The sequence below is a fragment of the Lepidochelys olivacea genome (assembly GCF_965140295.1).
Source record: "Lepidochelys olivacea isolate rLepOli2 genome assembly, chromosome: 2".
Taxonomy (NCBI): Eukaryota; Metazoa; Chordata; order Testudines; family Cheloniidae; genus Lepidochelys; species Lepidochelys olivacea.
In genome coordinates, this window is record NC_140412.1 from 226,437,607 (window position 1) to 226,451,860 (window position 14,254).

The window sequence follows — 14,254 nt, forward strand, 5'->3', positions numbered from 1 at the left end:
CCACTGCTCCTGCAATGCCACGTTCTGAGGTTCCATCACTTAACCCAGCACTTAGCCATTTTAGCGGGGAGCCTCACAGCCAGTGCAATCTCTGTGGTATCTTCTACTGTCCTCACACAAAGTCTAAGGCTTAGCCCCTAAATCTGCTCTGCAGTGATCTCAGCTCTAGGAATCACCAACCAGAAAACAAGGACTCTCAATTGAGTCTAATCAGCTCGGCCATAAAACGCTGGAGAGAAACAGATCAAATGGTGTCTAGGACTATTTAGGCAGAGTCCACACCACCAGGTAGGAACACCTATCCCCACCTACTCTTCTCTGGGAGTTGGCATCCCCTATCCCATGCTTGCCAAGTGAGGTTCAGTTTAGGGTGTCCAACTCAATCAGGGCATGCTAAGCACAGTTCTGCTGTCCTTTACTCATACAATAAGGATAACAGCATTTCATTTCCCCTTCATGCAAATACTAGAGTGATTTGTAACCCAAAAATCAGCCAAAATCAATCATTTTAGCAAAGCAGCTCCATCTGCTGTGCACCTAGGCAAAGTAGGTGTGTCTATGCAAACACTGTCTGCTCCTGAAGTCTTTTCTCCCAGCTCATCACTAGATGTCAGAGGAGAGCTCATCCCGACCCTGCTCACATACAGCACAGAAGCAGTTTAGTCCTCTACATTGCAATGGGTCAAGCTGCACAGGTGTTTTGACAAGGAAGAAAGAACATAATGCGACTTTCACATCCTACGTTGAGTTTGCAGATCTGACATTTAGAAAAAGCATGTTTTGCTCAAAGACTGAGAAACTGTGATGTAGAAATCAAGGGACAAACAAACAAGGAGCTCTACGCTGCCATTCTTAGAGCTGCTTTTCAGAGCTGAACTGTACTTCACTACAACAGGTGTGCAATATTAATTGCCCAGGCTCACAGTGATTAGAACACCACACAGATTTGGTTAGAAGGAAGGCCATACCTTTAGTAGCTATGATGTAACAGAACAAGGAGCGGAACTGCCAGGCAGCTCTTTCCCACACAAGCTAACCTGGAAGGATAAATCTAGAGCAGCTCAAACAAACAAATGGCTGTAAAGCCAGAGCAATCTTTCAGAAGAGACTACCACTCAACCCCTCCTGCTAAATCCACCCAGGCATCAGGACCAAGCAAGCCCCAGATTCCCCTTTTTTGTAATAGGGCTGAGGTGAGAGGTACTTCTTTCGGAGGCCTCCCCTGCTTGCCATATAACAAACAACAATGGTCCAATCAGAAGCCAACCAGGCCAACATTTGGGACTGTATTAGCCACCTCAGTTAATCTGCACGGGGCACCTGCTAAACAATTGCAAAGCTCCCAAGGTCTCTGAAGAAGGAGAAAACACTCACATAGCTTACTACTGATCTGTGAAGTGAACAACATTCTTCCTAGCCTCTTAAAAGGGCACTGGCCAAACCCCATAGCAAAATGGGAAATCCAGCGGTAGAAACAGGAAAATAAGAAAACAACCCGAGAGCGAGGGCCGGTGAGGAAAGAAAACTGGCACGAATGGTGGCAGATCCTAGGAGGAGCACTATGAACTGGACTTCCCAATTGTGGTGGTGCCATTACAAGAAGTGGAAGGTTGACCAGGGAAGAGTATAAAAACATTGCTCGGGCATGTACGAATGAAATCAGGAGGGCCAAATCGCACCTGGAGCAGCAGCTAGCGAGAGCTGTCAAGAGTAACAAGAAGGGTTTCTTCAGGTATGTTGGCAACAAGAAGAAAGCCAAGGAAAGTGTGGGCCCCTTAATGAATGAGGGAGGCAACCTAGTGACAGAGGATGTGGAAAAAGCTAAATGTACTCAATGCTTTTTTTGCCTGTCTTCACGAACAAAGTCAGCTCCCAGACTGCTGCGCTGGGCATCACAACATGGGGAATAGATGGCCAGCCCTCTGTGGAGAAAGAGGTGGTTAGGGACTATTTAGAAAAGCTGGACGCGCACAAGTCCATGGGGCCGGACGAGTTGCATCCGAGAGTGCTAAAGGAATTGGCGGCTGTGATTGCAGAGCCATTGTCCATTATCTTTGAAAACTCGTGGCGAATGGGGGAAGTCCCGGATGACTGGAAAAAGGCTAATGTAGTGCCAATCTTTAAAAAAGGGAAGAAGGAGGATCCTGGGAACTACAGGCCAGTCAGCCTCACCTCAGTCCCCGGAAAAATCATGCAGCAGGTCCTCAAAGAATCAATCCTGAAGCACTTACATGAGAGGAAAGTGATCAGGAACAGTCAGCATGGATTCACCAAGGGAAGGTCATGCCTGACTAGTCTGATCGCCTTCTATGATGAGATTACTGGTTCTGTGGATGAAGGGAAAGCAGTGGATGTATTGTTTCTTGACTTTAGCAAAGCTTTTGACATGGTCTCCCACAGTATTCTTGTCAGCAAGTTAAAGAAGTATGGGCTGGATGAATGCACTATAAGGTGGGTAGAAAGTTGGCTAGATTGTCGGGCTCAACGGGTAGTGATCAATGGCTCCATGTCTAGTTGGCAGCCGGTGTCAAGTGGAGTGCCCCAGGGATCGGTCCTGGGGCCAGTTTTGTTCAATATCTTCATAAATGATCTGGAGGATGGTGTGGATTACACTCTCAGCAAATTTGTGGATGATACTAAACTGGGAGGAGTGGTAGATACGCTGGAGGGCAGGGATAGGATACAGAGGGACCTACACAAATTGGAGGATTGGGCCAAAAGAAATCTGATGAGGTTCAATAAGGATAAGTGCAGGGTCCTGCACTTAGGACGGAAGAACCCAATGCACAGCTACAGACTAGGGACCGAATGGCTAGGCAGCAGTTCTGTGGAAAAGGACCTAGGGGTGACAGTGGACGAGAAGCTGGATATGAGTCAGCAGTGTGCCCTTGTTGCCAAGAAGGCCAATGGCATTTGGGATGTATAAGTAGGGGCATAGCGAGCGGATCGAGGGACGTGATCATCCCCCTCTATTCGACATTGGTGAGGCCTCATCTGCAGTACTGTGTCCAGTTTTGGGCCCCACATTACAAGAAGGATGTGGATAAATTGGAGAGAGTCCAGCGAAGGGCAACAAAAATGATTAGGGGTCTGGAACACATGACTTATGAGGAGAGGCTGAGGGAACTGGGATTGTTTAGTCTGCAGAAAAGAATGAGGGGGGATTTGATAGCTGCTTTCAACTACCTGAGAGGTGGTTCCAGAGAGGATGGTTCTAGACTATTCTCAGTGGTAGAAGAGGACAGGACAAGGAGTAATGGTCTCAAGTTGCAGTGGGGGAGGTTTAGGTTGGATATTAGGAAAATCTTTTTCACTAGGAGGGTGGTGAAACAGTGGAATGTGTTACCTAGGGAGGTGGTAGAATCTCCTTCCTTAGAAGTTTTTAAGGTCAGGCTTGACAAAGCCCTGGCTGGGATGATTTAATTGGGGATTGGTCCTGCTTTGAGCAGGGGGTTGGACTAGATGACCTCCTGAGGTCCCTTCCAATCCTGATATTCTATGATTCATTAAGCCAAAGAGCTGTCCATGCAGCCCATGAATGGACCAATCAGGCTGCAGTGGTGGGAGTTGGGTACTGCACTTCTCTCTGCTCTGTCAGTTATCATTATTTGTTAAGTACTTTATAGTTGAATAAAGCATCACTCAGTAGGAAATACACTCCAACTCTATCACCACTATTTCTGCCATCCTTCTGTTCCTTCTCTGTCTTTGTATTCCCTCTGCATTTCCATCCCTGCAGCAAATCTCAATCCTCACCCAACCTTCATGGGCTTCACTCCCACACCATGGCCTATTCCATCACACAAAATAATCATCAATAAAAGAGTTAATGCTAACGTTAAAATAGCACAATCTTAATGGGGGCATCTCTGACTCATTATTTTAGACTGTTTGCAGATTCAGCAGAGCAACATGGCATCTTTTTTTTACTGGACTTGCATTTGGAAGCTTTTCTTTACAGCCAGGAGAGCTACAAACATCTTTTTAAAATGAAAGCTTGGATTCTGCATAATCTGAACAAGTCATGCAAGTCTCAAAAATGTATCAGGGCAGGTTGGATCCGGCTTGAGGCCGGGTGTTTGACACCTGTGCTCCAATAGAGAAAAGTAAACACTACAAATAGAATAGTTCCCTGGGGTTTTAATAGACACATTTTATTACTCACATTTGTAAGGTAGCATATTAATCCAGAAATAAAGAACTTACCAGAAATATTCTTTCGAGTTGGTCTTGAATGTCTTTCATTCCAGGAAAAGCAGCAACTCCTTGAATCATTTCTACAAAGATACAACCCACTCCCCTATTAAAAAAAAAAGTATACAATATTAGATTTTCTTGAGATTAAATAATTAATACATTAAACACTTGTCTCTATCACCAGCATTACGTCACCACACTCTACTGTACAAGGATGGCAGGATGACAACTGGAATGGATGAATGTGTTGAAAACCAATCCATACCTTTAAATAGTCTCTTTTTCAAACATTTTTTCAAGAAACAGTTTCTGCTTAGTTGTCACACTGATGATGTATAAAAAGGATCCATTCACCTAGGGTCATAACCTTGGACCATCTTAAGTAAGGCTCCACAGCAGCTTTGAAAAAGATGTGGCTTGGTTGCAGGAGGAAGAGGGGCAGCAGCAGAGAAAATATCTCTTGAGAGACTGAGACAAGCTTCTGTAGTTCCCGAGGGTCTGGCTTTGTCAGTTGGTTCAGCCATTTGTGCATTCCCAGGGGAAGCTACAGACCCTCATCTGCTTCTCTTCCCTCTGCTCCAAGGGGGATTTGCATCTTCTCCAAGATTTGATGTTCAAGAGCTAATAATCTATTTAGGTATCAGTGGGATGCATGATTTGATAAAACATTTTAATTGTGTTTATTTCAATTACATTTTTTTCTAAATGTATTTATTCTTGTCCATGCACACACATTATATATATGCAATATAGATAAACACACTCATTTGTGCACATGCACACGAGAGATCATTTTAACAAAAATCTGTCAATCCAACAGCTTTATGTAGAGTTATACACATTTTACATATCCATTAAGCTTTCTCAAAGGCAACTAGAGGATTTAACCATGTTACTACCATTCCTTTCAAATCCAAGTTGTGTCCTATAGCTATCTTTGGAAGTCCCAACCTTAACCTCTTATTTAACTTTGTTCTCAGAAGTCGAGTGTTTGGAATATAATCATGAAACATTGTTTTTTTCCTTATTTATGATGATGACTATTTATTTAGGCAGCAGCATTTAATTTTACTGTCTGTGTATATTGTGAGATGTGTTGTCTGGAAGAAAGTCTCCTAATAAAAACAGATTGCATGTTTTCAGTTAAGTGAGGGAATGTCTCACTGAACATTTGTAGACGCCACTCGGTAAAGATCACCAGCAGAGACCACATTCTTTACTAAAAGAAAAGGAGTACTTGTGGCACCTTAGAGACTAACCAATTTATTTGAGCATTTTCGTGAGCTACAGCTCACTTCAAAGTGAGCTGTAGCTCACGAAAGGCAACAGGATACGATTCAAATTTATTAAAAAAGAAAGCTTTTATAATACACCATTATTTTCTGATTCTACTTCTCAAAGATTGAATACCTTATGCAAACATTTTCCTTTACCTCTAGAGAATAAAGAAAAACAACAGACAGTTCAGATCCATCCCTAGTTGTATTCAGTCAGTTTGAAAAGAAGGAGATTAAAAAATGATGTTCCATATGCCCTTGTTGGTTACTGAAGGTACTGGATTGATTAAACTGCCACTCATCGTTTACTCTGGTTAATGCATCATTAGGCACAGATAGGCACAATATATCTTCGTCAAATACTTATAAACAGTATTTACATCTCAGGCAAGGAGAAATGCAGAATTTTGGACAGGAGGTATTTACTCAAGATAAAAAAACTGAATTTGGTCTGGAGGACAGAGGGAGTAGAGTTCTATTTTTGCAACCAGACAACAGACATTAGATTAAATTAGTTTAAAATTTGAAGAGCATGTACAGGTATCTACAGACAAGCACTTAATGCATATGTGTATTTGAAATACAATAGAAGATTAAGATTTTAGCAAAGAATTTTATATATTGCCTCTCAAAATCTTACTTGCATATTTAATGGAAATTGACTCCAGTATGGACTAAAAATTGGATGAAGATCTGTAAATTCATTATTAATATACTGCAATGTCATAAGTACTACAAGGACTATTTTAGATATTGTTTGACACCATATTTTTTATTATCTGGAATAATTCAACTAATGTGCTTTTTATCCCTTAAAACATGATGCTAAATCAGGAGGTGTTGTTAAACATCACTGGTGAGAAAAATAGAGAGACTTATAGGGCTCAATCTTGTAACATTCTGGCTACAACCTAATAAAGCACTTAAGCTCATGTTTAATTTTAAGCACAAGAGTAGCCCCATTCACCCAGCATATTGCAGGATTGAGCCCTTAGAGGGGACAAAAATATGGGCAGAAAATAACAAAATAAGATTCCTCCTGGGAAAAGGTAAGAAAACACACCTTAGAAAAAATAAACTAAAATACAGATATACAATAGAAGGAAAATACATAGAAAGCCATAATACCAAGTAAGGATCTTGGGGTAATGAAGCTCATGCAAGTCAATAGGAGTTTTCCCATTGACTTCAACAGACTTTAGTTTAGATCATGACCATAATGAATAGAAAACTGAGTATGAGTACATGATAGCCAAAAAAAATTTTGTAATCAAAAATCAAAACGCATTTGTGTTGTATGAGCACAGACACCAAATCTCTATGCAGCCATTAAGTCTGTGTACATTTTCAGGCATCCCAAAACAAGAACATATCAACAAACGGGGGGGATTTCTTAGCAGAGCAACAAAAATGATTATTACTGGAAAAACTGACTTGTAAGGAAAAGATAAAAGAACTCCATATATTATTCTTGGGTAAAATAATGAATGGGGCGGGGGGAGGGCGAGGCAGAAATAGGATGACTCTGTACAAGTATCTGAAAAGTATGAAAAACAAAGAGGACAAGGAATTGCTTTGGATTTCACTGGTCCCCAGAACTGAATATATACCAAAGAGGGTAGAAGTAATGAGATGCAACTAAGAAACAAAAAGAAAAGGAGTACTTGTGGCACCTTAGAGACTAACCAATTTATTAGAGCATAAGCTTTCGTGAGCTACAGCTCACTTCATCAGATGCATATCGTGGAAACTGCAGCAGACTTTATATATACACAGAGAGGTATTCTCTGTGTATATATAAAGTCTGCTGCAGTTTCCACGATATGCATCTGATGAAGTGAGCTGTAGCTCACGAAAGCTTATGCTCTAATAAATTGGTTAGTCTCTAAGGTGCCACAAGTACTCCTTTTCTTTTTGCGAATACAGACTAACACGGCTGTTACTCTGAAACTAAGAAACAGAAAATTTAGGGTGAGAGTTAAGGAAAACTGCCTAATACTGAGGTCAATTATACTGTGCAATAGCCTCCCAAAGGAATGGAAGGTCCACTACTCAAGTCATAAAACTAGTTTGGATGAAACACTTAAGTATATTTTCCAGGGAACTATCTTATCTTGCATTAAGCGGCAGGTGGACAAGATGAGCTAATAGATCTCTCCCATCTCTAGCTTCTATGATACAAGGTTAATCAGAGCATATTTCATACTTCAAGAAGTAACTTTGCTTCTATTGTCTCTCCCCCTCACTCTATACCCACCCCATTATTTATTTATATATTATTTGTACACATACATACATACCCTATAGTGAGTGACATTTTCAGGTAAAGTGTTTGAGAAAGTGTGTGTGTCACATTGAAGAACTTTGGCAATAGTTCAAGAATTTGATTTAGCATTTCCTACACCCTTTGGAGGTGGTCTGAATTCTAATTTGCAAACTGAGTTGCTGGGCTTTTGGATACTTGATTCAGGAATCTTTGAAATGGAACAAAATGGGATACCTTGCAAAGCAAACATGACAAACTTAAATGACAGCCATTGAATGTTAAAATGTGTGACTTACCCTCTGACAACAATAAGCATGACTAAGCCTATTGATGTACTGATGATACCATGTGTGGCCATCCATCTAATATTGTCCACCCTAATTTCCTAGGGCTATATCCATCACCATACTACACAGAGAACTATAAAGGAAGAGTTCATGTTGTAGCTCAATGGGTTACTCTGAAATTTGAATTTAGATAACAAATGACTATCTAATGAGAAGCTTAAATGGCTACAGAAATTCCATTTTTATGCAGAGCATTTGTAGGCCAAGAGTCGCAGCTCATAAAAAATAACTTGTTTGGTTGCCATTATACAGTATTTTAAGAAATTAATTTTTGTTTTAATTCTGAAGAATTCTGTCCATATAACATTTGATATAATGCACAAATTCAAATTACAATCTATCTGGATGTGAATTTATAAAGCCTTTGCAATATCTCTCTTTTACTTGACACTTTATCTAAAAACTTATTAAGATTATTCATGTCCATTGAAGTTGCTGGGGTGTGTGGTTTTTTGGTTTTTGTTTTTTTTTTTTTTTTTACTTCTGAAGAGATCCATATAAGTGACTGCAAAGCTATTTTTGATTAACAAGTTGTTTTCATACTGATTTTTATTGTTTTATTTAAATGCAGATTTTAAAATTTGCGTGGACAACTGGGGAACTTCACTATAACAAACATTGAATAGTCTTTGCTGAATGAACAGCTTTTCTATTGCATTAATTTGCTAACAAGAGACGATATTCAGCATCATGTCACTTCAGAATCGACATTCAGATTTTGAAGACCCAAGAAAGCTACATCTGGCCATGAAGCCTGACTTCAGATTGCAAGATTTGGCTCTCTGGGAGGAGACATATTTTGAAAGCACTAAATGATCACTTTAATACTTCTGATAAAGTTACTTAACAACATTTATAAAAAACACAAGAGGAATAATTCATGTAACTCAGATTTTGTGCCAGTTTTCCAAAAGTGACAGTCCTTTTTTATTATAATACCTGCTTAGTATTTTCTCCATCACCACCAAGAGGCAATATTGGAATACTGAATGCTTTACCAACACCAAAGGTAAACACTACAGAAACTAGAAACAATGGGTTGCACTTCAAAAAAAGTACATGTTCAGGATTAATAGCGAAGTAAGGACAATTAAACAGATTTTGTTTCAGCTACTTTACTAAATTGGAAATTGTATACACCAATTTTTACTCCCAGGAAAGGCCTTGTATCAAGTCAATGTGTGGATGTATAATACATCTCTGAATAAGGTATTGTAAAGGATAAACTGTATGTAACCTTGACTAATAAGCCTGCACCTGCAAGGAATTGTTGCTTTTAACTACCCCTGATTCATGGAATCTGGTTCTCTGACAGAAACCACCATTGACTTTAATGAGTCCAGGATTTCACCCCTGTTGTCTACAGGCATGATCTCCAAGGAGCTGAGAACACTCAACTCCCACTGAGGGGTCTAATACCTTGCAGAATTGTGTCACATGATTGAACCCTAAAAAAACTAAATATCACTGGTTTCAGCAGATGGATGTTTATTAAAGGTGAATGAATAATTTGCAGTAAATAATTTAACAGCTGCCAAACTATGGTATTTAACTTTCAGCCAGGTAGGAGCCAGTGCAGGGCTGCACTGACCCAGATGGAGCTTGGATAGGGACTGTTCTACACACAAAGTTGCACAGTTTTTCCTGAAGTGTGATTGTGCAGGCAGGGACACATTTGTCTTGGAGATTAAATGCATGGCTTCACAGATGGTGTCTGTGACGCTGGGAATGTAGGTGCCAGCTCTTGACAAAGCTTTAGAGCTCAGCCAAGCACTGACAAATTCATTGCTGGAAACCAGTCTGTTTCACCTGTGTGTTAGTATGGTTAAGATGGGTATTTGACTTATAACAATGTGTTTAGACTTTATGAAATGCTTTGTGAGTTTCTACATGAATTAAGCTCACTTATAATATCTGGATCACATACTATAAGGTAATATTTAAGTTTTTGCTTTGTAACTATAAAAAATGTTTGCTCTAAAACTGTGAACCCAGTCAGGAGGGATTGTTTCCTGCCCATCAAGAAGGCCTATCAAAACTAAATGAGCCACTGCAGGACATCACAATACAAAGACTTAGTTAATTACTTCTTACTACCATAAAGAGGCTACCTGCAAAAGGGCTCATCCCATGGGCTTGAAATCTGGAAGAAGGAAATAATAATACCTGACAAAATACCTCTTTTGTTGTCTGGACTCTCACAGGACCAGAGCTATGAAACAGAAACAGAGATCCCCAAGATCAACCTGGGTTAGCCCTAAAAGATATTCAGAGCTGACAGATTACTACAGTTCTCTCACCTTTTGGAACCATAGACTGTAGCTTATTTGTGTATATATGCTTGCCTGCTTTAACCTTGTAATAACTCTTTCTTTTCTTAGTTAATAGATAATAGTTAATAGATCTTTTCTTAGATAATTTACTATAGGATTGGCTTCAAGCATTGTCTTTGGTGAGAGATCTAAGGCACAAAATGACCTGGTGTAAGTGACTGGTCCTTTGGGACTGGGAGTAACCTGAATATTTTGTGATCTCTGGTGTATAGCAACCATCTATCACTAAGTCCAACTTGCCTGGGTGGCACGATAGACTGGAGTGCCAAGGAAACTGACTGTGACTCAGGGGAAAGACTGTTCTAGTGCTTTAGGAGTTCACACTTGTTACTAAGACGGTGAAATCTAATTATAGAACACACAACCAGTGTGGGGTCTTTCCCCTGCTTCTTGACAGTCTGTCCTGAGTCTGGCACTCATAGTCATGAGCCACTCCAGACAGTCTGACAGTGTTTATGGGAGGGCTTTGGGTTCCTCAAGCATGAAATGCTGTTCTGGGAAGGAGGACTGCTGGGAAGACATGGGTCCACCTGACCATAAAGGGGAAGAGCATTTTCATGCATTGACTGGCCAATCTAGTGGGGAGGGCTTTAAATTAGGTTCAAGAGGGCAGGTGTATAACCCACAAGTAAGTATAAAAAAAGGGAACCTTAACAGAGGACTAAAGGTGGGGGCAGAGAAAGATGAAAAATCACAATAGGGTCATGGGAGCAAAAAGGGTAGCAGTGGGGAAATCAACTCAGCATCTCAGATGTCTGCACACAAATGCAAGTAGCATGGGGAATAAACAGAAGGAACTGGAATTATTAATAGATAAGCAAATCATGACTTACTTGGTATCACAGTGACTTGGTGGGATAAATCTTCTGACTGGAATAGAGGGGTATACCTTGCTCAGGAAGGACGGGGGAGAGGGTAGGGAGGAGGTTTTACATCAAGAAAATATACATTTGTTCTGAGGTCAAGAGGGAAGTGAGTTGCAGACCAGTTGAAAGTTTCCAAGAGCAGATAAAAAGGGAAAGAAACAGGAGTGATGCCATGGCTGGGGTCTAGTACAGACCATTGAACCAGCAGGAGAATGTGAATCAGTCATTTTAGAATAAACAATAGAAATTTCAAAAACACAAGGCCTGATAGTAATTGGGGACTTTAACTACCTAGACATCTGTTGGAAAACTAATAAGGCAAAACACAAAATGTCCAATAAGTTCTTGAAATGTATCGTGTATGATTTCTTGTTTCAGCAAGTGGAGGGCATAATAAGAGGGGCAGCCATTTTAGATCTGATTCTAACAGAGAGGAATTGGTTGCAAACCTCAAGATTAAAGACAATATAGGTGAAATTATCATAACTGATAGATTTGATTAATTTAAGGAAAGGAAGGAGTGAGAGCAGCAGAATAAGGACAGTGGACTTAAAAAATCTGCTTTTTGGAAAACAGAGAACTGGTAGGTAAGATCCCATGTGAAAAAAAAATCTGAGGGAAAATGAGTGCACGAGACCTGGTAGTTTCTCAGAGACAATAGTATTAAAGGTACCATGCCAAACGATTTCTATGTGAAAGAAATATAGCAAGAATAGTCAGAGGCCAATATGGAGCTCTTTAATTACATGAAAATTGTAAAGGAATCCTACAAAAAGTGGAAACATTAACAAATTGCATGAGTACAAAAGAATAGAGCAAATATGTTGGGACAAAAGCAGAAAGGCTAAAGCACAAAGTGAGTTATATCTAGCAAGGGTCATAAAAGGTAATAAGAAGGGCTCTATAAATACATTAGGAGCAAGAGAAAGATGAAGGGAAGTGTAGGTGGGGAAGGAGAATAATAACTGCTAACATCAAGGAGATTGAACTATTTAATGCCTATTTTGCTTCAGTCTTTAATACAAAGGTAAATTGTGACCAGATACTTAACACAATTAGTATTAAGAAGGGGGGAAGGAACGTGAGCCAAAATAGGAAATGAACAGATTAAAGAATATTTAGATGTATTCAAGTCATCCAGGCCTGATGAAATTCATCCTAGCGTACTTAAGGAGCTAGCTAAAGCAATCTTGGAACCAATACAGATTATCTTTGGGAACTCATGGAGGATGGGTGAGAGCACAGAGGAATAAAGAAGGGCAAACACAGAACCTCGCTTTAAAAAGGAGAACAATGGGGAATTATAGACTAGTCTGCCTAACTTTGATACCTGGTAAGACACTGGAACAAATATTAAACAAGTTAGATATGTTCAAGTTGGCAGGGCCTGATGAAGTTCACCCCAGGGTTTTTAAAGAACTAGCTGAAGAAATCTGGGAAACATCAGCGATTTATCTTTGAGAGCTCATGGAGGGTGAGTGATGTTCCAGAGGACTAAGAAAGAGCAAATACAGTACCTCTCTTTAAAAATGAGAACAAAGAGGACCTGAAAAAGTATATCCCAGTCAGCCTAACTTTGATACCTGGAAAGATACTGGAAGACATTAAACAATCAATTTGTCATCACCTAGCGGATAATAATGTAATAAATAATAGCCAACATGAATTTCTCAGGAACAAATCATACCACCCCAACTTAATTTCCTTCTATGACAATGTTTCTGGCCTGGTAGATGAAGGGGAAGCTGTAGATGTGATATATCTTGATTTTAGTAAGGCTTTTGACAGTCCCACATGACAGTCTCATAAGCAAACTGGGGAAATGTGGTTTAGAAGAAATTAATATAAAGTGGGTGCAAAACTAGTTGAAAGACCTAACTAAAAGAGTAGTTATCAATGGTTCGCTGTTAAATTCAGGGGATGTATACAGTACTGTCCTGCAAGGGAGTGGTCTTAGACTGATACTATTCAATGTTTTCATTAATTAGTTGGATAATTGAGTGGAGAGTATTATAAAATTTGTGGATGACACCAAGTTAGAAGGGGTTGCAAGAATTTTGGAGGACAGGATTAGAATTCAAAATGACCCTGACAACTTGGAGAATTGGTCTGAAATCAACAAGATGAAATTCAATAAAGACAAGTGCAAAGTACTACACTTAGAAAGGAATAATGAAATGCATAACTACAAAATAAGGAAAAAGCCAGCGAGGTGATACTACTACTGAAATGGATCTGGGGGTTATAGTGAATCACACATTGAATATGAGCCAACAATGTGAAGCAGTTGCAAAAAAAAAAAAATAGGGGGGGCCTAATATTCTGGGATGTATTAACAGCAGCGTCATACATAAGGCACAAGAGGGAATTGTCCCACTGTATTCAGCTCTGGTGAGGCTTCAGCTAGAGTAATGTGTCCAGTTCTGGGCATCACACTTTAAGATGTGAACAAATTGGAGAGAATCCAGAGAAGAGCAACAAAAATTATAAAAGGTTAAGAAAACATGAACTATGAGGAAAGGTTAAAAAAACTGAGCATGTGTAGTCTTAAGAAAAGATGACTGAGGAAGGACCTCATAACAGTCTTCAAATGTACTAAGGCCTGTTTTTAAGAGGGTGGTGATCAATTGTTCTCTATGTCCACTGAAGGTAGGACAAGAAATCACCAACTTAATCTGAAGCAAGGGAGATATAAATTAGTTATTAGGAAAAGCTTTTTAGCTATAAGGTAATTAATCACTGGAATAGGCTTCTCAGGGAGATTATGGAATCCCCATCATTATCTAACCTGTTCTTAAAAACTTCCAGACACCAGCCAAAAATGGTCTACATATACTTGGTCCTTAGTCTGCGCAGGGAGCTGAACTAATTTACATCTTGAGGACTCTGATGGGGTGTGTTCCCCTCACTTGCCATGAATGGGGTTAATGCAGACCAGTGAGACCAATTAACCTATTAGGCTGCAAGC

At 39.8% G+C, this 14,254-nt stretch overlaps 1 protein-coding gene across 3 annotated transcripts in view; it reads right to left on the reverse strand.

Moving 5' to 3' along the window:
- The window catches only part of CDK14 (cyclin dependent kinase 14), a 505,344-nt gene that overhangs the window by 184,429 nt on the left and 306,661 nt on the right, over positions 1-14,254 (reverse strand). For all 3 annotated transcript variants that reach the window (XM_084618492.1, XM_084618493.1, XM_084618494.1), the window contains one exon: positions 4,207-4,300. In XM_084618492.1, coding sequence (XP_084474618.1) covers positions 4,207-4,300 — 94 coding nt within the window. The remainder of the gene's footprint in view (positions 1-4,206; positions 4,301-14,254) is intronic.